The sequence below is a fragment of the Dendropsophus ebraccatus genome, chromosome 9, assembly GCF_027789765.1.
Source record: "Dendropsophus ebraccatus isolate aDenEbr1 chromosome 9, aDenEbr1.pat, whole genome shotgun sequence".
NCBI classification, from domain to species: Eukaryota; Metazoa; Chordata; class Amphibia; order Anura; family Hylidae; genus Dendropsophus; species Dendropsophus ebraccatus.
In genome coordinates, this window is record NC_091462.1 from 310,935 (window position 1) to 337,934 (window position 27,000).

A 27,000-nucleotide genomic window follows, 5' to 3' on the forward strand; every position below is an offset into this window, starting at 1 on the left:
ATATAGGGGGGCAGGATCTCCTCTCCTGTGTGTGCAGTGTATATATAGGGGGACAGGATCTCCTCTCCTGTGTGTGCAGTGTATGGAGACATTATGACAGTCTATACCCAGCAGCGTAGGGACAAATGAAGATTAAAGATGGATCCTGGGGAGAACTGGTGAACAATGTTATATACAAGTTATAAGATCCAGGACTAGCGCCCCCCATTCTGTGCACACGGCGCATCCTGAGCAGTCACATGACAGGACAGACAGCTTTATTTACTGATGGTTAGAGTGCTGCGCTGGGGGTCTGTTCTGCTGCCAGAGAGTGAATGTTCTTAATGGCGTCTTGGGGGCGATTCTTGTGCAGCATGAAGTGTCCCTGCACCTGGGCAGCACTTATCCTGTCACCGGCCGCCAGTGCTGCCTCCGCAAACTGCTGTGCCGCTGAGTCCGGCTGCTCCGGGTAAAACCTCTGATACATGGCGGCCAGCTGCCCCCGGCTACAGTGTCCTATCACCTGCTTCACATCGATACGGCCGGGACGGATCAGCGCCGGGTCCAACCTGCAATCACAGAGATAGGGCTCAGATATAAGTCACATCTAAACGATTATCAGCCGTATCGTCCCGTGGAATAGAAGGCAACGATCAGCCGACATTGTTCAGCACGGGATGCAACTGTGCCAGACCCTCAGCAGTGAGAAGCATTAGACAAGCTTCAGACTCCATTCACTGACAGCAAACAGAAGGAATGGAAACCAAAGATCAGAGTTGACTGTCAGCAGCCAATCACACGCCAGCATCTGCACTGATAGAACACAAGCTGGCCTCTGATTGGCTGCTCGCATGATAAATGAGGCAAAGTGAATCCACAACAATGGCGCCCCCAACCCCCCCCCCCCCCCCCGTCCTACCGCTCAATGTGATTGGTCGTCATGAAGACAATGCGCGCTTCAGAGGAGGCGACACCGTCCAGAGCGTTCAGCAGACCACTGAAGGAGAGCCGGCCGAAACCCTGATAGGCAGTGGGGTCTGCAGAGAGAGGAGATGTCAGCAAACAGAATAGTGAGTGCAGCTCTGGAGTATAATACAGCATCAGTACATCCAGTAATGTAATGTATGTACACAGTGACCTCACCAGCAGAATAGTGAGTGCAGCTCTGGGGTATAATACAGCATCAGTAATGTATGTACACAGTGACCCCACCAGCAGAATAGTGAGTGCAGCTCTGGAGTATAATACAGGATGTAACTCAGGATCAGTAATGTAATGTATAAACACAGTGACCGCACCAGCAGAATAGTGAGTGCAGCTCTGGGGTATAATACAGGATGTAACTCAGGATCAGTAATGTAATGTAGATACACAGTGACCTCACCAGCAGAATAGTGAGTGCAGCTCTGGGGTATAATACAGGATGTAACTCAGGATCAGTAATGTATGTACACAGTGACCTCACCAGCAGAATAGTGAGTGCAGCTCTGGGGTATAATACAGGATGAGTAATGTATGTACACAGTGACCCTACCAGCAGAATAGTGAGTGCAGCTCTGGAGTAGACTGGAGGATAGGCGGGTGTGGTCACTCTCTGTGTCTAGGTGTGTCTGTCTGAGCTCCAGAGAGAGAGGCTGATTTTCCCACCTGTCTTCCCCGGGAGTGTGGCAGGCTCCTGGGAGAGGCTTTCAGCATGGATCCCCGGGAATCCCAGGCCTCCATCTCCCGAACCAGGCCGGCGGGGGGTGGAGAGGAGAAGCTACCGGCCAGCGCTCCAGCCTGTGGACTGAGGAGATCTGGAAGGGTCCGCAGCAATGTGGCCCCTGGCCCCCAGGCAATGGCTTCCAGTGATGGGGGAAAGAAAGCTGCGGCTAAGAAAACTCCAGCAGTGTCCAGGAGTCAGCCGGTGGAGATGTGGGGTGAGCGAGGCCCCAAGGAGTCTGCCAGCACGTACTGCTCCCGCATCACCGCTAAGTTTGCGGAGTACGAACAGCTTGGGAAGGAACTGAAGGCAGCAAGAGAAGATCTGCACTTTCTCAGATACCAGGCGAATACGGCTCCCGAGAGGAAGAAGCCCGAGTTCTCTCCCAGGATCAAGTCCCTGAGTGCTCAGGTAAAGGGGATAGAGGAGAGGAGGGCGGCCATCCCGAAGGGGATAGAGGAGAGGAGGGCGGCCATCCCCGAGGGGATAGAGGAGAGGAGGGCGGCCATCCCGAAGGGGATAGAGGAGAGGAGAGGAGGGCGGCCATCCCCGAGGGGATAGAGGAGAGGAGAGGAGGGCGGCCATCCCGAAGGGGATAGAGGAGAGGAGAGGAGGGCGGCCATCCCCGAGGGGATAGAGGAGAGGAGGGCGGCCATCCCGAAGGGGATAGAGGAGAGGAGAGGAGGGCGGCCATCCCGGAAGGGAGTGAGGAGAGGAGAGGAGGGCGGCCATCCCCGAGGGGATAGAGGAGAGGAGGGCGGCCATCCCCGAGGGGATAGAGGAGAGGAGAGGAGGCCATCCCGGAGGGGATAGAGGAGAGGAGAGGTGGGCGGCCATCCCGGAGGGGATAGAGGAGAGGAGGCCGGCCATCCTGGAGGCGATAGAGGAGAGGAGAGGAGGGCGGCCATCCTGGAGGGGATAGAGGAGAGGAGAGGAGGGCGGCCATCCTGGAGGGGATAGAGGAGAGGAGAGGAGGGCGGCCATCCCCGAGGGGATAGAGGAGAGGAGAGGAGGCCGGCCATCCCCGAGGGGATAGAGGAGAGGAGGGCGGCCATCCCCGAGGGGATAGAGGAGAGGAGGGCGGCCATCCCGGAGGGGATAGAGGAGAGGACGGCGGCCATCCCGGAGGGGATAGAGGAGAGGAGGGCGGCCATCCCGGAGGGGATAGAGAGGACGGCGGCCATCCTAGAAGGGATAGAGGAGAGGAGGGCGGCCATCCTGGAGGGGATAGAGAGGACGGCGGCCATCCTAGAAGGGATAGAGGAGAGGAGGGCGGCCATCCTGGAGGGGATAGAGGAGAGGACGGCGGCCATCCTGGAAGGGAGCGACCTGTTCAGGGAGAAATTGCACAATGAGGATCGCTTTGCCACTATGAAATCCCCTAGCAGCAGAGCGGATGATGGGGGTGATGCTGCAGTAGATGGGGAGAGTAGTAGTGGTGAGGAGGAAGAAATGGAGGCTGAGGAGGCTGTAAAAGCTGAGGACTTGGTGGAGTGTAAGGAGGAGGAGGACTGTGTGGTGAATGAAGACCCCTCTGATGTCACCCAAAGTACCCCCCAAAGCATGCAGGAGAGCTACAGTATTATGGCAGCGCAGGTGGCTCGGCCAGAAACTGATGATGATGATGATGATGGTCTGTCAGATGGAGGACTACTACAGGCCATAATCAGGCAGGAGTCCCCCCTGAGGATGGAGGCCTTCACATTTGGAGAAGATCTCGGTGAGGATGTTCCTGTAAAAAGAAAAGCAGCCAAAAAGCAAGAGAGTGTGAGTCTTGTATTTACTCCATTCCAGCAGTCCGGGGCGGCTGAGAAGTCAGTCCGGGCGGCTGGTGACTCCTCTACACTGCCAGTCCCCATTTCTGATGTGGAATGGGGCCACCAAGGAGGAGAGAGAGATGGCAAGATGGCGGAGAAAGCCGCTCCTGCTTGTGTCAGTAGTGGGGGCGGCCATAGTAAGGGTAAAGAAGGGCCGGACAGGAAGGTTCAGGGCCACTCGGGAGTCTCGGGTGCTGCAGGACGCTCCTCTGTGGGGGGTGCCCGGGCATCAGAGACTGGTGCAGAAGGTTCCGGAATGTCACATCCACCCGGAGTGACGGCGTTTCCGGTTGCTGTGTCTCCTGCTGTTGGCTCTGCGGGGTCGCAGCGGGGTGGCGTGTCTTCCGGAAATGCAGTAGACAACTCTCCCAGGGCAAGAAAATTGGAGCCTATAACAGGTTCCAGCGGGAGAGTTCATGATGATGCGGGGCCATGTGCGTCACCTGTCATGGCATCCGCAGCTAAAGAGACTGTTGGGACTGAGACGCGAAAAATCGATAAAACTGTGATAAAACCTGCCACACTGATCCACAAGGTCAGCCCAGCTACTGAGTGCATGGAGGTGACGGATGGGGGGAGTAGTAGTGGTATGAATGTTGTGCAGACTGGGGGAGGGAGTGGTGTTATTGATGGGAGTAGTAGTCATGTGCATGATGGGGATGTGAGTGGTTTGAATGCTGGGGGTGGTGAAGTTAACCCTTCAGGTGCCACTGGAGAAGTGGCAATTCTCAGGGCAGATATTGCTGGGATATATTCTGGTAATGCGGTTACTAGTCAGTCTGGGCCGGGTCCGGCTGCCCCTCCAGCTGCCATCAGGAGTTACGCTAATGTTGCGGCAGCCGGAGGTCCAGGGAGATCTTCACTTCTACCCCCTGGGGAGGGTCACTTGCAACGACGCCTTCTGGAGGCACTTAGGAAAGGAGATAGAACGCTCCAGGTAGAGGGGAGGGAGGTCGACTTGTCCTTCTACATAGAAAGACATGGACTTGGAGCCTTCCGAGAGAACAATGGGGAAGTGGTCTGGTCGCTTCCAACACCCGGGCAGGAGGTGGTCGTAGGAACGTGGCCCGTCTGGTATGGAGAGGCAGTGATGCGTGCGCACAGAGAGGGAAGGTGGTGGAGCTTCTCTTCCAGATGAGGTTCAAGGCCAGTGACATCTTTGCCTTGATCCACCCCTACGGCTCCTCTGAGTTCGACATCATCTTTGTAAGACCAGAGGGGCTTGAACTTTTCTGGTCTAATTATGAGCTGGTGAAGGACGAGCCCGGATGGCGAGATTTCGTTGTTAAAGCGATATCTCGCCAGAGCCTGGTAAAGAAAGTGACCGTTTTGACACGTAACGAATCACTTTCTTGTTATGACATCATGACTTGGTTGGGCAGGTACGGGGAAGTGACGGACGTTCCCCGGAAGAACTTAGATCAGCATGGCATCTGGTCTGGGGCCTGGACGTTCTCAGTCCGTCTAAAACATTCAGGCAATACTGTTGCGCACATACCATCAGCCGCTTTCCTTGGTCGCGACAGAATCCAGGTCTTTTACCAGGGCCAACCGAAGCTGTGCCACAGGTGCGGTGATCCCACCCACTTTAGCGTAAACTGCTCTAAGCTGATGTGCGCTCTGTGCGGTGCGGAGGGTCATCTGGCTGCATCCTGTGGCCGGATTAGGTGCCACCTGTGTGGTGACCTTGGTCACCCATTTAGTAGGTGTCCCCGTTCTTTCTCTTATGCTGCAGCCACCCGAGCTGGGGAGAGCCCTGAGGTTGCCTCAGCGGGGGAGGGGACCAGCAGAGGAGAGGGAGCACCAGAGCCAAGGAAGAGAACTGACAAGGAAAAGCGTAAGAGCCCCACTCAGCTTAGGCGAGAGGAAAGGCGCAGAAGGAGCAAGGACCTTGGGAGTTCCAAGATGGTCGGGGTAGTCCAGGGTCCTGCTCCTGGCGTTGGCTCAGATGGTCAGGCTGAGGCTTTGGGGGGCGCTGAACTAGATGAAGAGATGGGGAGACTGCGCAAAGAGGAAAGCGAGGCTATAGCCATCTCCTCAGGTTCTTCCCAGTATGAAAGTCTGGATGAGGATGGAGGGAGATGGCAAGAGGAAAAACCTAAGCGCAACAGAAGGAAGAATGTTAAGAAGATGCCTAAAAAATCTAAGGCGACTTCTTCGTCTTCCCAAAAAATTATTAAAGGCCAGATGTCAAAGGAAGCTCTGACTGACCCCCCTCTGATCGGTCTATCTAACAGATATCAGTCCCTCAGTGAAGGAACCTCTCCATTTATAGAGGGAGAGGTTGAAGGACTGGTGTCTAGGGCAGAGGAACCTCCAGGAGGTGCCGAGCCTGCTCTACCAGAGGTACTTTCCTCAGGGGGTCAGGTGGCCTCAGGTGGTGGAAGTGAAGATCAAGAGATGGATATGTCCACCTCTCTAAAACGGTCTAAGGAATCATCTAAGGGGTCTTCCTCTGATGTTGAAGGGGGTGGAAAGAAAAAAGGAAAGAAAACAAGTAAGTAGGGGTTTAAGGCCGTCCAACTCTATCATCCATGATGGCGGCACTCACCCCATTGACGCTGGCATCCATTAACTGTGCCAGCATTAAGTCTGATACGGCTAGATTTGCAGCCTTTGATTTTCTCGGTCGTATTAACGCCGACATTTTGTTTTTGCAGGAGACCAGGTTGACATATCAAGCCTTACTAGTAAAAGCCAAGCGAGAGTGGAGGCATGGACCTTCACACTGGTCTCTTGCGGCTGAGCCGTATAGTGGGGTGGCGGTCCTTTTTACCGCTCCTGTAGAATGCAGACGGGTTATTGAGTTAGAAATGGGGAGGTGCCTGATCTTGGATGTCCTCTTGAAGGGGCAAGAGCTCAGGCTCATTAACATCTATGCCCCACAAACTAAGTGGGACCGTAAAAGCCTCTTCATGAGGATTAAGCCCTTTCTTTTTACGAGTCGGCAGGTGGTCTTTGGTGGAGACTTCAACACTATCACGAGGTCTCAGGACAGGAGAGGCGCCAAAGACAAGCTGGCTTATGATAGCATGGCCCTGATCAGCATAGTTAGGGAAGCTCGCCTAGAGGATGCCCACATCCGGACCCCCTCGGGCCACACGGGTATCACCTATCATCGAGGTAGCTGCAGGTCTAGATTAGACAGGTTTTATTTAAAGGAGGAAGCAGTCTCTTCCGCAGTGTCCGTGGTTGAGGTGGAGTTCTCCGATCACTGTTTAATTTTGTTTTCCCTGAATGTGTCCGAGACCCCCCGGATGGGTAGAGGCTACTGGAGGCTGAATTCGTCCCTCCTGGAAGAAGCAAAGGTAAGACAGTCCTTTGAGGATTTTCTTCAGAGTCAGGTACCTCTACTGGGCCTATGTAGTAGTAAGTCAGAGTGGTGGGAGATATTCAAGAAGCGGGTTGCGAGGTTCTTCCGCCAGCTCTCGAGCCTCAGGTCCCTGAATAGGTATCGTGTGTATCAGGGCCTGAGGAGGAAACTCGAGCATCTCGTCTCGACTGGAGGTAGTAGAGAAGAGATCTCCAGAGTGAAAGCCTTGCTCATGAGGTGTCAGTATGATAGGCACGCATCTTTAGTTTTTGAGAGGGATTTCGGGAGGTACCGCTCGCCCGACCCCTACAGAAACTGTAAGATGTCAGTGAATAGTAAGATCGTGACTGGACTGGTTGATAGTACGGGATCTCTGAACCGGTCCAGATCAGGGATCCTGGAGGTCGTCAGATCCTTTTACTCACACCTCTTGGGGAGGAAGGATCTAGATCGAGACGTGATGTCGGGTTTCCTGGCTGAAACCATTCCTGAGCCAGGGGTAGACCCCTCTCTTGATGTTTTGGCAGAAGAGATCAGGGAAGAGGAAGTTAGACTGGCGATTGAAGGGCTTGCCCTGAAGAAGTCGCCAGGTCCAGATGGCTTAACATCTGAGTGGTATAAGACCTTCAGGGACCTCTTGGTTCCCCTCTTGACCGAGGTCTTCAATGAGTGTCTTTCCTCGGGCACTCTGCCGAGGTCAATGAGGAGGTCAGCCCTGATTCTTCTGTCAAAGGGTAAAGATTCGAGCCGCATTGAGAATTGGAGACCCATAGCTCTTCTCAATGCGGACAGGAAGATTCTGGCCAAGATACTGTTTAATCGGCTGGTGAAGTTTGCACCCCGGCTCCTTTCGGAGGCTCAGCACTGCTCTGTTCCAGGCCGAAGCACCTTAAGTGCTGTCCTTAGTGTCAGGGAGGCAGTGGAGCGGAGTAGTGCGGGTCTTTGGAAGGGGTACTTGCTGTCCCTGGATCAGGCCAAAGCATTTGATCGGGTGAACCATGAGTACCTCTGGTCTGGACTTCTGAGATATGGCCTACCAGATACTTTTGTCAATTGGCTTAAGATCTTGTATGCAGGGGCAGAGAGTTTCCCGCTGGTGAACGGTTGCTCTGGCCGCTCTTTTGAGGTTGGGTCTGGTGTTCGCCAGGGCTGTCCTTTGAGCCCACTGTTGTATGTGTTCGCGATCGACCCTTTCCTTAGGAGGGTTGGTTGTGGACCATTGGCAGGGGTCGGGATGAGCCTGGAGGAGCCAGAAGCCACCCTGAGAGTGGTAGCGTACGCTGAGGATGTCACTATCTTCGTGTCCTCGAGAGAGGAGGTCGATATGGTGATGTCGGAGGTGGACCGCTACTCAGAGGCATCTGGGTCCAGCATCAACCCGGATGTGTGAAAGTCTATGGCTGGGAGGGGGAGATCCTGAGTTTGATCTCCTGGGCACCCTTCCAGGGCCCCAAGACTCGGCAAAAGTCCTAGGCATTACATTTGGCCAGGGTAATTACCCCACTAAAAACTGGGATGGTAGGCTGCAGAATGCCGCTCAGAAGGTGGACCAGTGGAAGGGTTGGTCCTTAACCTTAAGGGAAAGGGTACACCTGATCAAATCGTACCTGCTCCCTTTGTTCATCTACCTGGGCAGTGTATGTATCCTGCCAGAGGCTTCCTATACTAGGATCTACAGCCTGTTCTTCCAGCTGTTATGGGGGAATAGGCTGAACCTGGTCAAGAGAGAGGTTACGTACCGCACAAGTAGACTTGGGGGTTTGTCTATGGTGAACCCTGTGGTGTTCTTAGCAAACACTTTTTTGAATGCTCACCTCACAAACCTCTGGAAAGAGAGGGCTCCTCCGTGGGTACTCTCCTGCAGGGAATGGTTTCGGCCTTTCTTCCAGGAATGGGAGACAGGAGGGCGAGTGAAGGACCTTCGTACACCTCATGGATATCTTCCGGCTTACGCTACCCCGACTCTGAAGGTTATACGCCCATGGGGTCTGGGAATGTGGGTGCTCAGGACTCAGTTGAGGAAATTCCTTGACCAAAGAGTTCTGTTGACCCATTTCCCGAAGCCCCTGGCGCTCAGGGATTGCCCAGGTCGGGATCTAGAGGTTGGGTTTAGTCTTTTAAACTCAAATTGGATCTACCAGAGTTTTTATGATGTGACCTGACGCTGCCTCTAGGGGAAGCTATATGTAAGGGACAACTTGAAGTGCAGGAGCTCCGATGATCGGGGGTGTCCCCAAGAGGAGTGTGGGAATATGCTGAAAAGCATGGATCATTTCCTGCTTCATTGTCCCTTCAATACAGGGGTTTACACCAGGGTGGGCGCCTTCATAGGTTGGAGTCAGTTAGCCAGCCTCACCTATCTGGAGTGGGCTCATGGAGCATTCAGGAACCTGGGTGGCCGAGATCGCTGCACGTTATTTCTAGTCAGCTTAGTGTGTCTAGTACCTACACAGCGTAGAGTCCTCTTCAAGGTGGAGGTCTGTAGGAACATCACTGGTGACCTTGGGAAGATCAGGTCTTTGGAGTATGGCAGGCTGGGTGCCAGTAAGGCTTCTCTCCTGTGGAGAGCTTTTTCCTTCGCTGTGCCCTAGGTACTGAGCCCACTGGGTGAGGTGCCATAATTATAATTAGGGACAGAGTAGGTAGGGACAGCGGTAGGGAAAAAGCATAGGGTCAGTTTAAACTTAGGGTTAGAGGTAGGAGGAAAACAGGGTAAGATAGTAAGGGATAGTTTATAAATTTCTAGTACCGGGTCTGCCATCCTCCGATCCCGGTGGGGGGCTGGTGCATGCCACTCTAGCTTTTTGTTTTGTTTTTATGGTCAGCAGTAGGTATAAAGGGCTTATAGGTCACTGAACTTGGGCCTTATTATAATTTTGTATTGTTGTGTTATGTTATTATGCTGTGCTATGTTTATATATGTTATGTGATAAGTGTTGGTAAGGTTAAGGCTACATAAGCCATGTGACCTTTATGGAGGTTACAGTCATTGTATATATTGCATATATGAGGGGATACAGAAAAAGGTTGGGAGGAGGGATATGGGGGGGGGGGGTCTGTGGGAAGATGTGGGGTGAATGGAGCTGATGCTAAAGAAGGACTGAACTTTAACTCCATGGAGTGAGCTCACACTGGGGTCTGGGGGTAGGTGGAGGGGCAGGTGGGTAATAGTATTGTTGGGTGTGTTGCTGTTACTGGGGTCTGGGGGTAGGTGGAGGGGCAGGTGGGTAATAGTATTGTTGGGTGTGTTGCTGTTACTGGGGTCTGGCGGTAGGTGGAGGGGCAGGTGGGTAATAGTAGTTTTTCAGGGCAGCCGGGCTCATGTGTTCTGCTGGAATAACCAGTTACTTAGTATTTATTTATTTTTATTGGTTTACTTTTTTTTAAATATTGGTTTAATATATATATATATATATATATATATATATATATATATACACACACATACAAAGTATATATAGTATATGCAGAGTATATATGACAATACAGAATATATATAGTATATGCAGAGTATATATGGTTAAACAGAGTATACATGGTATATGCAGGGTGTATATGATTATACAGAGTATATATGGTATATGGAGAGTATATATATGATTATATAGAGTATACATGGTATATGCAGAGTATATATATATATATATATATATATATATATATATATATATATATATATATATGTGTGAGGGAGTTTGTATGTGTATATGTATATCTGTGTGTGTGTATGTGTATGTATATCTGTGTGTATGTATATGTGTTATGTATATGTGTATATGTATGTATATGTATGTATGTATATCTGTGTGTATGTATATGTGTATGTATATCTGTGTGTATGTATATGTGTTATGTATATGTGTATATGTATGTATATGTATGTATGTATATCTGTTTGTATGTATATGTGTATGTATATATGTATATGTGTGTATGTATATGTATGTATGTATGTATATCTGTGTATATGTATGTATGTGTATGTATATGTGTATATGTATTTATATCTGTGTGTATATGTATATATATCTGTGTGTATATGTATGTATATCTGTATGTATGTGTATGTATATGTTAATTTGTTTGTATATCTGTATGTATGTGTGTACACACTACCGTTCAAACGTTTGGGGTCACACTGAAATGTCCTTATTTTTGAAGGAAAAGCGCTGTACTTCTCAATGAAGATAACTTTAAACTAGTCCTAACTGTAACCCAATCCCCTCTATACATTGCTAATGTGGTAAGTGACTATTCTAGCTGCAAATGTCTGGTGTTTGGTGCAATATCTACATAGGTGTATAGAGGCCCATTTCCAGCAACTATCACTCCAGTCTTCTAATGGTACAAGGTGTTTGCTCATTGGCTCAGAAGGCTAATTGATGATTAGAAAACCCTTGTGCAATCATGTTCACACATCTGAAAACAGTCTAGCTGGTTACAGAAGCTACAAAACTGACCTTCCTTTGAGCAGATTGTGTTTCTGGAGCATCACATTTGTGGGGTCAATTAAACGCTCAAAATGGCCAGAAAGAGAGAACTTTCATCTGAAACTGGACAGTCTATTCTTGTTCTTAGAAATGAAGGCTATCCCATGCCAGAAATTGCTAAGAAATTGAAGATTTCCTACAACAGTGTGTACTACTTCCTTCAGAGGACAGCACAAGCAGGCTCTAACCAGAGTAGAGAAAGAAGTGGGAGGCCGCGTTGCACAACTAAGCAAGAAGATAAGCACATTAGAGTCTCTAGTTTGAGAAACAGACGCCTCACAGGTCCCCAACTGGCATCTTCATTACATAGTCCCCGCAAAACACCAGTGTCACCATCTACAGGGAAGAGGCGGCTGCCGGATTTTGTGGCAAAGAAAAAGCCATATCTGAGACTGGCCAATAAAAGAAAAAGATTAAGATGGGCAAAAGAACACAGAGATTGGACAGAGGAAGACTGGAAAAAAGTGTTGCCGACGGATGAATCCAAGTTTGAGGTGTTTGGATCACAAAGAAGAAGGTTTGTGAGACGCAGTAGAAATGAGAAGATGCTGGAAGAATGCCTGACGCCATCTGTTATACATGGTGGAGGTCATGTGATGGTCTGGGGTTGGTGCTGGTAAGGGGGGAGATTTGTACAGGGTAAAAGGGATTGTGAATAAGGAAGGCTATCACTCTGCACCGCCATGCCATACCCAGTGGGCAGCGCTTGGTTGGAGCCAATTTCATCCTACAACAGGACAATGACCCTAAACACCTCCAAATTGTGCGAGAACTATTTCCAGCAGAAGCAGCAGCTGGTATTCTATCATAGGTAATGGAGTGGCCAGCGCAGTCACCAGATCACCACCCCCATTGTGGGAGCAGCTGGACCGTATGGTACGCCAGAAGTGCCCATCCAACCAATCCAACTTGTGGGAGCTGCTTCTAGAAGCGTGGGGGGCAATTTCTCCAGCTTACCCCAACAGATTAATAGCTAGAATGCCAAAGGTGTGCAATGCTGGAATTGCTGCACAAGGAGGATTCTGGGACGGAAGCAAAGTGTGATGGAAGAACAATGTTATTTCACATACAAATCAGTATTTCTAACCTTGTCAATGTCTTGTCTCTATTTTCTATTCATTTCACAACGTCTGGTGGTGAAGAAGTGGGACTACATGGAAAACACTAAATTGTTTGGGTGACCACAAACTTTTGAACGGTAGTGTGTATGTGTGTGTGTATATATATAATATATATGTATAGTAGACATGTCACTGGTAAAGTGTTCGAGGGGGTGTACATCTCACCTAGGCTGATACATAACGTGAGATGGTAAGTGCGGAAGAGATCGGTTGCTCAGCAGTGATATGCTGCTGAGTCCTTATTTAATTTTCCGGGCTGGATTTACTGAAATGGTGGATAGGTTGGTAGTGGGATCTGCCATTCCCTCCCCCTCGATCCAGTGTGGGTTTTGGGGTCAGATGAGCTCTGATCCTAATCAGCCTGAGAAAAAGTGTGCTCAGTGGCAGGAGATGCTCTCAGCCAGGAGTGACCAGCCTGGATGCGGTGTTTGGTGGGAGCTGGGAATACAGCCGCTGCTGAAGCCTATTCACACCCAGCAATATTGCTTATCCAAGTGTCAGACAGGTGATCTGCATGTTTAGTAAGTGCTCAGACGGGCAAGACCTCTTTGTTTGTTTGGTTCTTATAAGCGCGGTGTTGCTGTATTTCTGTTTGCTGGACGGTTTATGATACAAATAAACGCCAAGCTCCTGTTTTATAAAGCCAAGTCTGTTGTGAACTGTGTCCAAACCCACCATCCCCCGGGAAGATCCCTACAATATATATATAATTGTATGCTGGGCTGTGTGTCTGTGTATATATATTAGGGATGAGCGAACTTTTGAAAAGTTCGGTTCGGTTCAATCCCCCGAACTTTCCTGAAGTTCGGATTCTTACGAACCGAACCAAAAACGAACCTTGCAATACCGGCTGAATAATTGCAGCTACAATAGTGGGAGTGTGATAGGGTATAGTATTTTCGTGTAGTTGCAGTTGCTATTACAATGAAAAAAGTGGAAAAAATCAAAGTGCAAAAATAGTGGAAAAAAAAAAATAGCCAGCAAATCGGCAATAATGCCGACTCCTCTAATGGTTAATATATTTAATTAATAGAACACATTTTTGTTGTAATAAAGTCCCTTTTGTTGTTCAATAATTTAATTAAAACAAATCCATCATTGTGCAATTAAATATACTGTTAAAATAAATATATATATAAATAAATGTATATTATATATATTTATTTTTTTACAGTATATTTAATTGCACAAGTATGGATTCGTTCAACCCCTTAGTGACTGCCATGCTGCCTTTTCACGGCGGCCACTAATGGGCTTTATTCCGATGCGTACGCCTTTAACAGCGGGCGCATCGGAATAAATTACCGCCCGGCAGCGGCAGCGGAGCGGGTGATCAGCGGTCAGTGTGACCACTGACATCCTCCGCTCCGGGCAGTTTAACCCGTTAAATGCCGCTGTCAAACCATGACAGCGGCATCTAACGGGTCCCAGTGGATCCCGGACGGCGCCGTAGGTCCCGCGGCGCCGTCCGGTCCTCTAATGTCTCCATGGTGATCCCGGGGTCACCATGGAGAGGCCTCATGCTGACAGGGGTGGCCGTGGCTATTGCCTGTCAGCATGAGGCATGATACAATACATTGCAGTACATCAGGTACTGCAGTGTATTGTATCAGTGATCTAAGTATTTTACACTAGTGCACAGTAATGTACACTAATGTAAAAGTAAAAAAAAAGTGAAAAAAGTGTGCAAACACAACACAGCCCCCCCCCAATAATAAAAATGCATTACATTCCCCATTCACTATAAAACATGACATAAAAGTGATCAAAAACACAAATCCTATACATATTTGGTATCGCCACGTCCGTAACGACCCAATCTATAAAACGATATCAATAATTATATCGCACGACACACGCTGTAAAAAATAAATAAAAAAAAACAGTACCAGAATAGCCATAAAAGAGATCAAAGTCATATACATATAAAACTTGGTATCAATAGAAACTACAGATCTTCCCGCATAAAATAAGCCCCAAACCAGCTCTGTCGCGCAGAAGATGAGAACGCTATGGATCTTGCAATGTGGCGACAGTTTTTGTGGGTTTTTGCTAGGAAGATAGTTTCTATTGTGCCAAAGTGGTAATAGTTAAAAAAACCTACACAAATGTGATACCGCCGTAACCGTAGTGACCCAGAGAATACATGTTTTATGTTATTAGTGACCGCCGATACCGATTTTTACGGCGATCACTAATAGACACTATTCTGCTGCCATCAGCTCTTTATGGCAATGGGGCAGAATAGTGCAGCGGCGTCGGTAATGCCCGCAGCCCCCTCCTCTCAGCTACCGGAGATCGCTGAGGGGTTGGAGCAGAATGTGGGGTCAGTCCCGGCCAGTCCCCTCACTGGCAATCGCTGTTATTACCAGTATAATGGCGGCCACCGGTAACTGGCATTGCCAGCGCAGCTGAACGCTTTCATTTCTTCTCACCGTGAATCCACAGTGAGAGGAGATAAGAACATGTCCCCCCCTGTCCCCAGAATTAACCCTAGTGACCTGGTCACTGACCCTCCCCTCCCAGGGCGGCCATCTGATCCAAGATGGCCGCCGCCATCTCTGTGAACAGACACTGTTCACAGTGATGGATTCCTAAAAATGATCAAAGCTCCATTCTCTCCACCACCGGAGGTGACGAAGAGCATGGGGCAATGATCGGGGACCACCCGGTGTGGTCTCAGTACAAGTGATCAGCGGTATATACTATATACCACTGATCGCTTTTTCCAAATGGTGTCGGCACTTTTTTACGCCTGTCACCAAAGTCAAGTGCCCTGGATTAAACCGTAACCACCCCAGATTGCCCGTAACCACCCTAGATTGCCTGTAATCTCCCCAGATTGCCCGTATCCACCCTAGATTGCCCGTATCCACCCCAGATAGCCCATAACCATCCCAGACAGTCCATAACCACCCCAGATTGCCCGTCACCACCCCAGATTGCCCGTCACCTCCCCAGATTGCCCGTAATCTCCCCAGATTTCCCGTAATCTCCCCAGATTGCCCGTAATCTCCCCAGATTGCCCGTATCCCCCCCAGATAGACCATAACCATTCCAGACAGCCCGTAACCACCCCAGATTGCCACAGACTGCCTGTAACTACCCCAAATTGCCTGTCACCACCCCAGATTGCTCGTCATCACCCCAGATTTCCTGTCACCACCCCAGATTGCCCGTTGCAACCCCAGATAGTCAGTGAAAACCACCAGATTGCCCGTCACCACCCCCAGATAGCCAGTAAACACCCCTAGATATGTGCGCTCAGCTGATTGGCTGATCGGCTGAACGCACATATAAAGAGCCGGTCCGCAGTACAGTGACTTCATTGTGCTGCGGACCAGCGAAGAGACAACATCGGGGTGAGTATAGAGCTCTCCCCAGCACTGCACCCCTCCCAGTAAGGAAGGGGGGGTCAGTTAACCCCTTCCTTGCTGGGATGGGTGCAGTCTGACATCAGTCTGGCCCCCAGGGGGTTAAGGGGGATGCAATGCATCCTCCCTTAACCCCTTGGGGGCCAGACTGTAAGCAGCGATCTGTAAAGATGCTGCATACTGTAAGGAGCACAACACCGCTCACAATGATGGGTGTTGTGCTCCTGTTTGTGTGTTTTTTGTGTGTTTCTCCCTTTTTGTTTCTCAGATATCGGTATCCTGGGGATTACGTCGGATTCGGTGGACTACGTCGATGACCAGCGGTTGTTTGGATTTTTTTTTTTTTTAAATAAAATGGTCAATGAGGGGTGTGGGGGTGTTTTTATTTGAATAAAAAAAAATTTTCACTTGTTTCTTGTCTTTATTTCTTTACTTTATAGACTTAGTAGTGGAAGCCGTCTAATAGACGGAATCCATTACTAAGTTGGGGCCTAGTGTTAGCCGGTATAAAATGGCTAACACTAACCCCCCATTATTACCCCAGTACCCAATGCCACCAGGGGTACTGGGAAGAGCCGGGTGCCAGTGGTCCCGGAGCGTCAAAATTGGCGCTCCTGGACCGGGCGGCAGCAGGCTGGTAAGATTTAGGCTGGGGAGGGCCTAAACCAATGGCTCTTCCCACCCTGGTGTTTAGGCCCTCCCCAGCCTAAATCTTACCACTGGCCACTGGCACCCGGCTCTTCCCAGTACCCCTGGTGGCATTGGGTACTGGGGTAATAATGGGGGGTTAGTGTTAGTCATTTTATACCGGCTAACACTAGGCCCCAACTTAGTAATGGATTCCGTCTATTAGCCTGCTTCCACTACTAAGTCTATAAAGTAAAGAAATAAAGACAAGACAGAAGTGGAAAAAAATAACACCCCCACACCCCTCATTGACCATTTTATTTACAAAAAAAAAAAATCCAAACAACCGCTGGTCATCGACGTAGTCCACGGAATCCGACGTAATCCCCAGGATACCGATATCTGAAAAACAAAAAGTGAGAAACACACAAAAAACACACAAACAGGAGCACAACACCCATCATTGTGAGCGGTGTTGTGCTCCTTACAGTATGCAGCATCTTTACAGATCGCTGCTTACAGTCTGGCCCCCAAGGGGTTAAGGGAGGATGCATTGCATCCCCCTTAACCCCTTGGGGGCCAGACTGATGTCAGACTGCACCCATCCCAGCAAGGAAGGGGTTAAGTAACCCCCCTTCCTTGCTGGGAGGGGTGCAGTGCAGGGGAGGGGGTGGGGAGAGCTCTATACTCACCATCCGATGTCTTAATCTTCTATCTTCTATCTTCCATCTTCTCTCTTCTCCAGTCCACGGCACAATGAAGTGACTGTACTGCGGATCGGCTCTTTATATGTGCAATCAGCCAATCAGCTGAGCGCACATATGAATCAAAATGTTTCTTCTAATAATGCTATTGTGATAACATATTTAGAAGAAAGATTTGATGTTTTAATTAAAGTAAAGTATTAATTATGACAGAAAACTATTGCCAGCAATATGAATTAACGGCTTTAACCCCTTCACGTCAGCAATCTGTATATATACGTTCCTATTGCACATGCCCTGTGCAGTAGGAATGTATATATATGTTCCTGACTGACAGGGACTTTATGATGAGAGCGGGATCGCTGCAGGGATAGCAATACTGCTCTCATGTGTGTCCGGGGCCGGAGGTAATGAGAATCAGCTGCGAACCTGCAGCTGACCCTCATTAACCCCTTAGTGACCGCCGATACGGCGGTCACTAATGGGCCGGCGCCTCAGCTTCTTTTCATCTCCCCCCACCGTGAATCCACGGTGGGGGGAGATGAAAAGTGTCCATCAGACCCCAGATCAGTCCCCCCTACCTAGTAGGCAATCACTAACCCCCCTCCCCCGGCGGCCATCAAATTCAAGATGGCCGCCGCCATCACTGTGAACAGAATGTCTGTTCACAGCAATGGAAAACTAAAAATGAATGAAAGCCACATGCTCTCCGCCACCGGAGGTAGCAGAGAGCATGGGGTAGTGATCAGGGACGCTGATCGCTTGTACCATGTGCTGATCCGCACTTTTTATCCCCTGTCACCATGAATGATTGGTGACAGGGGATAAAAAGTGTTAGAGTCCGTCCCCCAAGTCGCCCCCCCCCCCCCCCCCAGTCACCCCCCCCCCCCCCCATATACTCACCTGATCCTGAAGCTCCTTCCTCTTCGGCGTCCTGGCTGGTTATTAAGTGCGCATGCGCTCCACAACCAGCCAGCTCTGAAAATTTTAAGTGACAGAGACCAATTTGGTGTCTCTCACTAAACTATGATTACTGAGATAGAAAATATCACAGTAATCATAGTAATACAGTGAAAATGAATGGATAAAGTACAAAAAGTGACAAACATACAAAAAAAACCCACACACTTTTTATTTTAGTAATAATTGCAGTTTACTCCAAAATTACACCTAACCCCCGCAGATTACCCGTAACCACCGCACGTTGCCCGTAACCACCGCACGTTGCCAGTTACCATCTCCAGATTGTCCATAATCTCCCCAGATTGCCTGTAACCACCCCAAATTACATGTACCCACCCCAGATTACCTATAAGCACTTCAGTCTGTCCATGACAATCCCAGATTGTCTGTAAGCCCCCCAGATTGCACGCAACCACCGCAGGTCGCCTCTGACCACCGCCCCTCGCCAATGACCCCCTCCAGATTGCCCGTAACCACCCCAGATTGCCCGTAACCACCCCAGATTGTCCGTAACCACCCCAGATTGTCCGTAACCACAGCAGGTTGCCTGTAACCACAATAGATTTTCTGTAACCACCGCGGGTTGTCTGTAGCCACCCCAGATTGTCCGTAACCACCCCAGATTGTCCGTAACCACCCCAGATTGTCCGTAGCCACCCCACGTTGCCCATAACCAGCCCAGGTTGCCGTAACCCTAGGTTGCCCTAGACCACCCCATGTTGACTGTATCCACCCCAGATTACCCGTAACCACCCCAGACTGTCCGTAACCACCCCACATTACCTGTAATCTCATTTTTTTTATTTTATTTTAGTAACTGCGCTATTCTAATAACTATTACTAGCTGCGGTTTTGCTCCAGCAAATTGGCGCTCCTTCCCTTCTGAGCCCGGCTGTGTGCCCATACAGTGGTTTATACCCACCTATGGGGTACCGTTGTACTCAGGAGAACCTGCGTTGCAGATTTTGGGGCACATTTTCTCCCCTGTTCCTCGTCAAATTTTGAAATTTCAAACTAAACCAACATATTATTGGAAAAATTTGAGTTTTTCATTTTTACTGGCCAATTTTGAATACTTTCCTCTAATACCTGTGGGGTCAAAATGCTCACCACACCCCAAGATGAATTCTTTGAGGGGTGTACGTTCCAAAATAGGGTGACTTTTGGGGGGATTCTATTCTGTAGACATTACAGGGGCACTGCAAACGCACCTGGCGCTCAGAAACTTCTTCAGAAAAATCTGCATTGAAAATGCTAATTGGCGCTCCTTCCCTTCTGAGCCCCGCTGTGTGCCCATACAGTGGTTTATGCCCACATATGGGGTACCGTTCTACTCAGGGGAACCTGCGTTACAAATTTTGGGGTGCTTTTTTTTCTCTTGTTCCTCGTGAAATTGAGAAATTTCAAACTAAACGAACATATTATTGGAAAAATTTGAGTTTTTCATTTTTACTGTCTACTTTTGAATACTTTCCTCTAATACCTGTGGGGTCAAAATGCTCATCCTACCCTAAGATGAATTCTTTGAGGGGTGTACTTTCCAAAATGGGGTGACTTATGGGGGGGTTTCCTCTCTGCTGACACTACAGGGGCTCTGCAAACGCACCTGGCGCTCAGAAACTTCTTCAGCAAAATCTGCATTGGAAAAGCTAATTGGCGCTCCTTCCCTTCTGAGCCCCGCTGTGTGCCCATACAGTGGTTTATGCCCACATATGGGGTACCGTTGTACTCAGGAGAACCTGCGTTACAAATTTTGGGGTGCTTTTTCTCTCATGTTCCTTTTGAAAATGAGAAACTTTAATCTAAACGTATATATTATTGGAAAATTTAAATTTTTCATTTTTTTTACGGCCTAATTGTGAATACTTTCCTCCAGCCCCTGTAGGGTTAAAATGCTCATTATACCCCTAGATTAATTCTTTAAGGTGTCTAGTTTCCAAAATGGGGTCACTTATGGGGGTTTCCAGTATACAAACCTCCTAAATCTACTTAAAGAACTGGTCCCTTAAAAAATTAGTTTTGGAAACATTCACGAAAATGTGATAATTTGCTGATAAATTTCTAAGCCCCATAACACCCTAAAAAAGTAAAATATGTTTATGAAATGAAGCCAGAATAAAGAGGACATATTGGTAATGTGACTTAGTAACTAATTTACGTGATACGACTTTTCTTTTTAGAAGCAGAGAATTTCAAAGTTCATAAAATGCAAATTTTTTAAATTTTTCATATTTTGATGTTTTTCACAAAAAACACACAAAGTAGTGACCAAATTTTGCCACTTATTTAAAGTGCCATATGTGACGAAAAAACAATCTCAGAATCGCTAGCATACGTTAAAGCATCACTGAGGTATAAGCGCATAAAGTGAGACAGGTCAGATTTTGAAAAATGAGCCTGGTCTTTTGGGTGCAAATAAGCTTGGTCTTGAAGGGGTTAATAGAGCTTCCTGTACTAATTAATATTTAATTAAAAAAACACATTTTCGTTGTAATTAGTTTCGTTGTTCAATAATTTAATTTAAATGAATCCATACTTATGCAATTAAATATACTGTAAAAAAAAAATATATATATATACATAAATATACATTTATTTATATATATTTATTGTATCAGTATATTTAATTGCACAATGATGGATTCGTTTACATTTAATTATTGAACAATGAAAGGGACTTTATTACAAAGAAAATGTGTTTTATTAATTAAATATATTAAACATGAGAGGCATCGGCATTAGTGCAGAGGATCGCAAACCCCGGTAATAGCAATTCCTGTAAACTGTTTCCCTGCTTTCCCAGATGCAGCCAGAGGTGTTTCCATCACTTTCTAAAGATTTTATTTGTTATTGTTATTTTAACCAGATTTGTTACGAACTTTTTGCAAAGTTCGTAACGAATCTGGTTTGTTGCGGTTTGGTTCACTCATCCCTAATATATATATATTGGTATGCTGGGTGCTGTGTGTGTATATGTATATATATATCTGTGTGTATATATGTATATGTATGTATGTATGTATGTATGTATGTATGTATATCTGTGTGTATATATGTATGTATGTATGTATGTATGTATGTATGTATATCTGTGTATATGTATGTATATCTGTGTGTATATATGTATATGTATGTATGTATGTATGTATGTATGTATGTATATCTGTGTGTATGTATGTATGTATATCTGTGTGTATATATGTATGTATGTATGTATATCTGTGTGTATTTTTATATATATTTATATATATATATTATATATGTGTGTGTGTGTGTGTGTGTGTATGTATGTATATCTGTGTGTATGTGTGTATATGTAATAATAATAATATTTATTTGTATAGCGCCAACAGATTCCGCAGCGCATTATTTAAATATATATATACATAACAAGTTATATATTAAATTAAACAATGAATTAAAATACAGAATTAGAGACCTGCTCTCAAGAGCATACAGACTAGGAGGACTGGGGGGGGGGGGGACACGAAAGCGTACAGACTAGGAGGACTGGGGGGGGGGGGGGGGGGGACACGAAAGCGTACAGACTAGGAGGACTGGGGGGGGGGGGGGGGGGACACGAAAGCGTACAGACTAGGAGGACTGGGGGGGGGGGACACAAGAGCGTACAGACTAGGAGGACTGGGGGGGGGACACGAGAGCGTACAGACTAGGAGGACTGGGGGGGGGGGACATAAGAGCGTACAGACTAGGAGGACTGGGGGGGGGACACAAGAGCGTACAGGATAGGAGGACTGGGGGGGGGGGACACAAGAGCGTACAGACTAGGAGGACTGGGGGGGGGGGGGACACAAGAGCGTACAGACTAGGAGGACTGGGGGGGGGGGGGACTCAAGAGCATACAGACTAGGAGGACTGGGGGGGGGGGGACACGAAAGCGTACAGACTAGGAGGACTGGGGGGGGGGGGGGGGGGACACGAAAGCGTACAGACTAGGAGGACTGGGGGGGGGGGACACAAGAGCGTACAGACTAGGAGGACTGGGGGGGGGACACGAGAGCGTACAGACTAGGAGGACTGGGGGGGGGGGACATAAGAGCGTACAGACTAGGAGGACTGGGGGGGGGACACAAGAGCGTACAGGATAGGAGGACTGGGGGGGGGGGACACAAGAGCGTACAGACTAGGAGGACTGGGGGGGGGGACACAAGAGCGTACAGACTAGGAGGACTGGGGGGGGGCCAAAAGAGCGTACAGACTAGGAGGACGGGGGGGGGGGGGGGGGAAAGAGCGTACAGACTAGGAGGACTGGGGGGGGGGGACACGAGCGTACAGACTAGGAGGACGGGGGGGGGGGGGACACGAGAGCGTACAGACTAGGAGGACTGGGGGGGGGGGGGACACAAGAGCGTACAGACTAGGAGGACTGGGGGAGGGGGACACAAGAGCGTACAGACTAGGAGGACTGGGGGGGGGGGGGACACGAGAGCGTACAGACTAGGAGGACTGGGGGGGGGGACACGAGAGCGTACAGACTAGGAGGACTGGGGGGGGGGGACACGAGAGCGTACAGACTAGGAGGACTGGGAGTAACACGAGAGCGTACAGACTAGGAGGACTGGGGGGGGTGACACGAGAGCGTACAGACTAGGAGGACTGGGGGGTGACACGAGAGCGTACAGACTAGGAGGACTGGGGGGGACACGAGAGCGTACAGACTAGGAGGACTGGGGGGGGGACACGAGAGCGTACAGACTAGGAGGACTGGGGGGGGACACGAGAGCGTACAGACTAGGAGGACTGGGGGGTGACACGAGAGCGTACAGACTAGGAGGACTGGGGGGGGGGACACGAGAGCGTACAGACTAGGAGGACTGGGGGGGGGGGACACGAGAGCGTACAGACTAGGAGGACTGGGGGGTGACACGAGAGCGTACAGACTAGGAGGACTGGGGGGGGACACGAGAGCGTACAGACTAGGAGGACTGGGGGGGGGACACGAGAGCGTACAGACTAGGAGGACTGGGGGGGGGGACACAAGAGCGTACAGACTAGGAGGACTGGGGGGGGGGGGGGACACAAGAGCGTACAGACTAGGAGGACTGGGGGGGGGGGGGACACGAGAGCGTACAGACTAGGAGGACTGGGGGGGGACACGAGAGCGTACAGACTAGGAGGACTGGGGGGGGGGGACACAAGAGCGTACAGACTAGGAGGACGGGGGGGGGGGACACGAGAGCGTACAGACTAGGAGGACTGGGGGGGGGACACGAGAGCGTACAGACTAGGAGGACTGGGGGGGGGGACACGAGAGCGTACAGACTAGGAGGACTGGGGGGGTGACACGAGAGCATAAAGACTAGGAGGACTGGGAGTAACACGAGAGCGTACAGACTAGGAGGACTGGGGGGGGGACACGAGAGCGTACAGACTAGGAGGACTGGGGGGTGACACGAGAGCGTACAGACTAGGAGGACGGGGGGGGGGGACACGAGAGCGTACAGACTAGGAGGACTGGGAGTAACACGAGAGCGTACAGACTAGGAGGACTGGGGGTGACACGAGAGCGTACAGACTAGGAGGACTGGGGGGGACACGAGAGCGTACAGACTAGGAGGACTGGGGGGGGGGGGACACGAGAGCGTACAGACTAGAAGGACGGGGGGGGGGGGGACACGAGAGCGTACAGACTAGGAGGACTGGGGGGGGGGTGACACGAGAGCGTACAGACTAGGAGGACTGGGGGGGGGGTGACACGAGAGCGTACAGACTAGGAGGACTGGGGGGGGACACGAGAGCGTACAGACTAGGAGGACTGGGGGGGGGGGGACACGAGAGCGTACAGACTAGGAGGACTGGGGGGGGGACACAAGAGCGTACAGACTAGGAGGACTGGGGAGTAACACGAGAGCGTACAGACTAGGAGGACTGGGGGGGGGTGACACGAGAGCGTACAGACTAGGAGGACTGGGGGGGGGGACACGAGAGCGTACAGACTAGGAGGACTGGGGGGGGGGGACACGAGAGCGTACAGACTAGAAGGACGGGGGGGGGGGGGGACACGAGAGCGTACAGACTAGGAGGACGGGGGGGGGACACGAAAGCGTACAGACTAGGAGGACTGGGGAGGGGGGACACGAGAGCGTACAGACTAGGAGGACTGGGGGGGGGGGGGGACACGAGAGCGTACAGACTAGGAGGACTGGGGAGGGGGGGACATAAGAGCGTACAGACTAGGAGGACTGGGGGGGGGGGACACAAGAGCGTACAGGATAGGAGGACTGGGGGGGGGGGACACAAGAGCGTACAGACTAGGAGGACTGGGGGGGGGGGGGACACAAGAGCGTACAGACTAGGAGGGCGGGGGGGGGGGGCCAAAAGAGCGTACAGACTAGGAGGACGGGGGGGGGGGGGGAAGAGCGTACAGACTAGGAGGACTGGGGGGGGGGGACACGAGCGTACAGACTAGGAGGACTGGGGGGGGGGGACACGAGAGCGTACAGACTAGGAGGACTGGGGGGGGGGGGACACAAGAGCGTACAGAATAGGAGGACTGGGGAGGGGGACACAAGAGCGTACAGACTAGGAGGACTGGGGGGGGGGGACACGAGAGCGTACAGACTAGGAGGACTGGGGGGGGGACACGAGAGCGTACAGACTAGGAGGACTGGGGGGGGGGGACACGAGAGCGTACAGACTAGGAGGACTGGGAGTAACACGAGAGCGTACAGACTAGGAGGACTGGGGGGGGGTGACACGAGAGCGTACAGACTAGGAGGACTGGGGGGGTGACACGAGAGCGTACAGACTAGGAGGACTGGGGGGGACACGAGAGCGTACAGACTAGGAGGACTGGGGGGGGGGGACACAAGAGCGTACAGACTAGGAGGACTGGGGGGGGGACACAAGAGCGTACAGACTAGGAGGACTGGGGGGGGGACACAAGAGCGTACAGACTAGGAGGACTGGGGGGGGGGGACACGAGAGCGTACAGACTAGGAGGACTGGGGGGGGACACAAGAGCGTACAGACTAGGAGGACTGGGGGGGGGACACGAGAGCGTACAGACTAGGAGGACTGGGGGGGGACACGAGAGCGTACAGACTAGGAGGACTGGGGGGGGGGGGGGACACAAGAGCGTACAGACTAGGAGGACTGGGGGGGGGGGGACACGAGAGCGTTACAGACTAGGAGGACTGGGGGGGGACACGAGAGCGTACATGACTAGGAGGACTGGGGGGGGGGACACAAGAGCGTACAGACTAGGAGGACTGGGGGGGGGGGACACAAGAGCGTACAGACTAGGAGGACTGGGGGGGGACACTGAGAGCGTACAGACTAGGAGGACTGGGGGGGGGACACGAGAGCGTACAGACTAGGAGGACTGGGGGGGGGACACGAGAGCGTACAGACTAGGAGGACTGGGGGGGGTGACACGAGAGCATACAGACTAGGAGGACTGGGAGTAACACGAGAGCGTACAGACTAGGAGGACTGGGGGGGGGACACGAGAGCGTACAGACTAGGAGGACTGGGGGGTGACACGAGAGCATACAGACTAGGAGGACTGGGGGGGGGGGACACGAGAGCGTACAGACTAGGAGGACTGGGGGGGGGGGTGACACGAGAGCGTACAGACTAGGAGGACTGGGGGGGGGGGGGTGACACGAGAGCGTACAGACTAGGAGGACTGGGGGGGGGGGGACACGAGAGCGTACAGACTAGGAGGACTGGGGGGGGGGGGGACACGAGAGCGTACAGACTAGGAGGACTGGGGGGGGGGACACAAGAGCGTACAGACTAGGAGGACTGGGGGGTGACACGAGAGCGTACAGACTAGGAGGACTGGGGGGGGGGGGGACACGAGAGCGTACAGACTAGGAGGGACTGGGGGGGGGGACACGAGAGCGTACAGACTAGGAGGACGGGGGGGGGGGGGACACGAGAGCGTACAGACTAGGAGGACTGGGGGGGGACACGAAAGCGTACAGACTAGGAGGACTGGGGGGGGGGACACGAGAGCGTACAGACTAGGAGGACTGGGGAGGGGGGACACGAGAGCGTACAGACTAGGAGGACTGGGGAGGGGGGGACACGAGAGCGTACAGACTAGGAGGACTGGGGGGGGGGACACGAGAGCGTACAGACTAGGAGGACTGGGGGGGGGGACACGAGAGCGTACAGACTAGGAGGACTGGGGGGGGGACACGACGAGCGTACAGACTAGGAGGACTGGGGGGTGACACGAGAGCGTACAGGACTAGGAGGACTGGGGGGGACACAAGAGCGTACAGACTAGGAGGACTGGGGGGGGGGACACCGAGAGCGTACAGACTAGGAGGACTGGGGGGGTGACACGAGAGCGTACAGACTAGGAGGACTGGGAGTAACACGAGAGCGTACAGACTAGGAGGACTGGGGGGTGACACGAGAGCGTACAGACTAGGAGGACTGGGGGGTGACACGAGAGCGTACAGACTAGGAGGACTGGGGGGGGGGACACGAGAGCGTACAGACTAGGAGGACTGGGGGGGGGACACGAGAGCGTACAGACTAGGAGGACTGGGGGGACACGAGAGCGTACAGACTAGGAGGACTGGGGGGGGGGACACGAGAGCGTACAGACTAGGAGGACTGGGGGGGGGGACACGAGAGCGTACAGACTAGGAGGACTGGGGGGGGGGGACACGAGAGCGTACAGACTAGGAGGACTGGGGGGGACACGAGAGCATACAGACTAGGAGGACTGGGGGGGGGACACGAGAGCGTACAGACTAGGAGGACTGGGGGGGGGGGGGACACGAGAGCGTACAGACTAGGAGGACTGGGGGGGGGGGACACGAGAGCGTACAGACTAGGAGGACTGGGGGGGGGACACGAGAGCGTACAGACTAGGGAGGACTGGGGGGGGACACGAGAGCGTACAGACTAGAAGGACGGGGGGGGGGG

General features: G+C 51.1%; 1 protein-coding gene across 2 annotated transcripts in view; it reads right to left on the bottom strand.

The window, feature by feature from the left end:
* Window positions 1–245: 245 nt before the first annotated feature.
* Window positions 246–27,000, bottom strand: part of BCS1L (BCS1 homolog, ubiquinol-cytochrome c reductase complex chaperone) — a 63,169-nt gene continuing 36,414 nt past the window's right edge. For both annotated transcript variants that reach the window (XM_069984791.1, XM_069984793.1), the window contains exons 7-8: window positions 899–1,016; window positions 246–548 (exon numbers count right to left, since the gene is read on the bottom strand). In XM_069984791.1, the coding sequence (XP_069840892.1) occupies window positions 272–548; window positions 899–1,016 (395 nt within the window). In that variant the 3' untranslated portion in view covers window positions 246–271. The remainder of the gene's footprint in view (window positions 549–898; window positions 1,017–27,000) is intronic.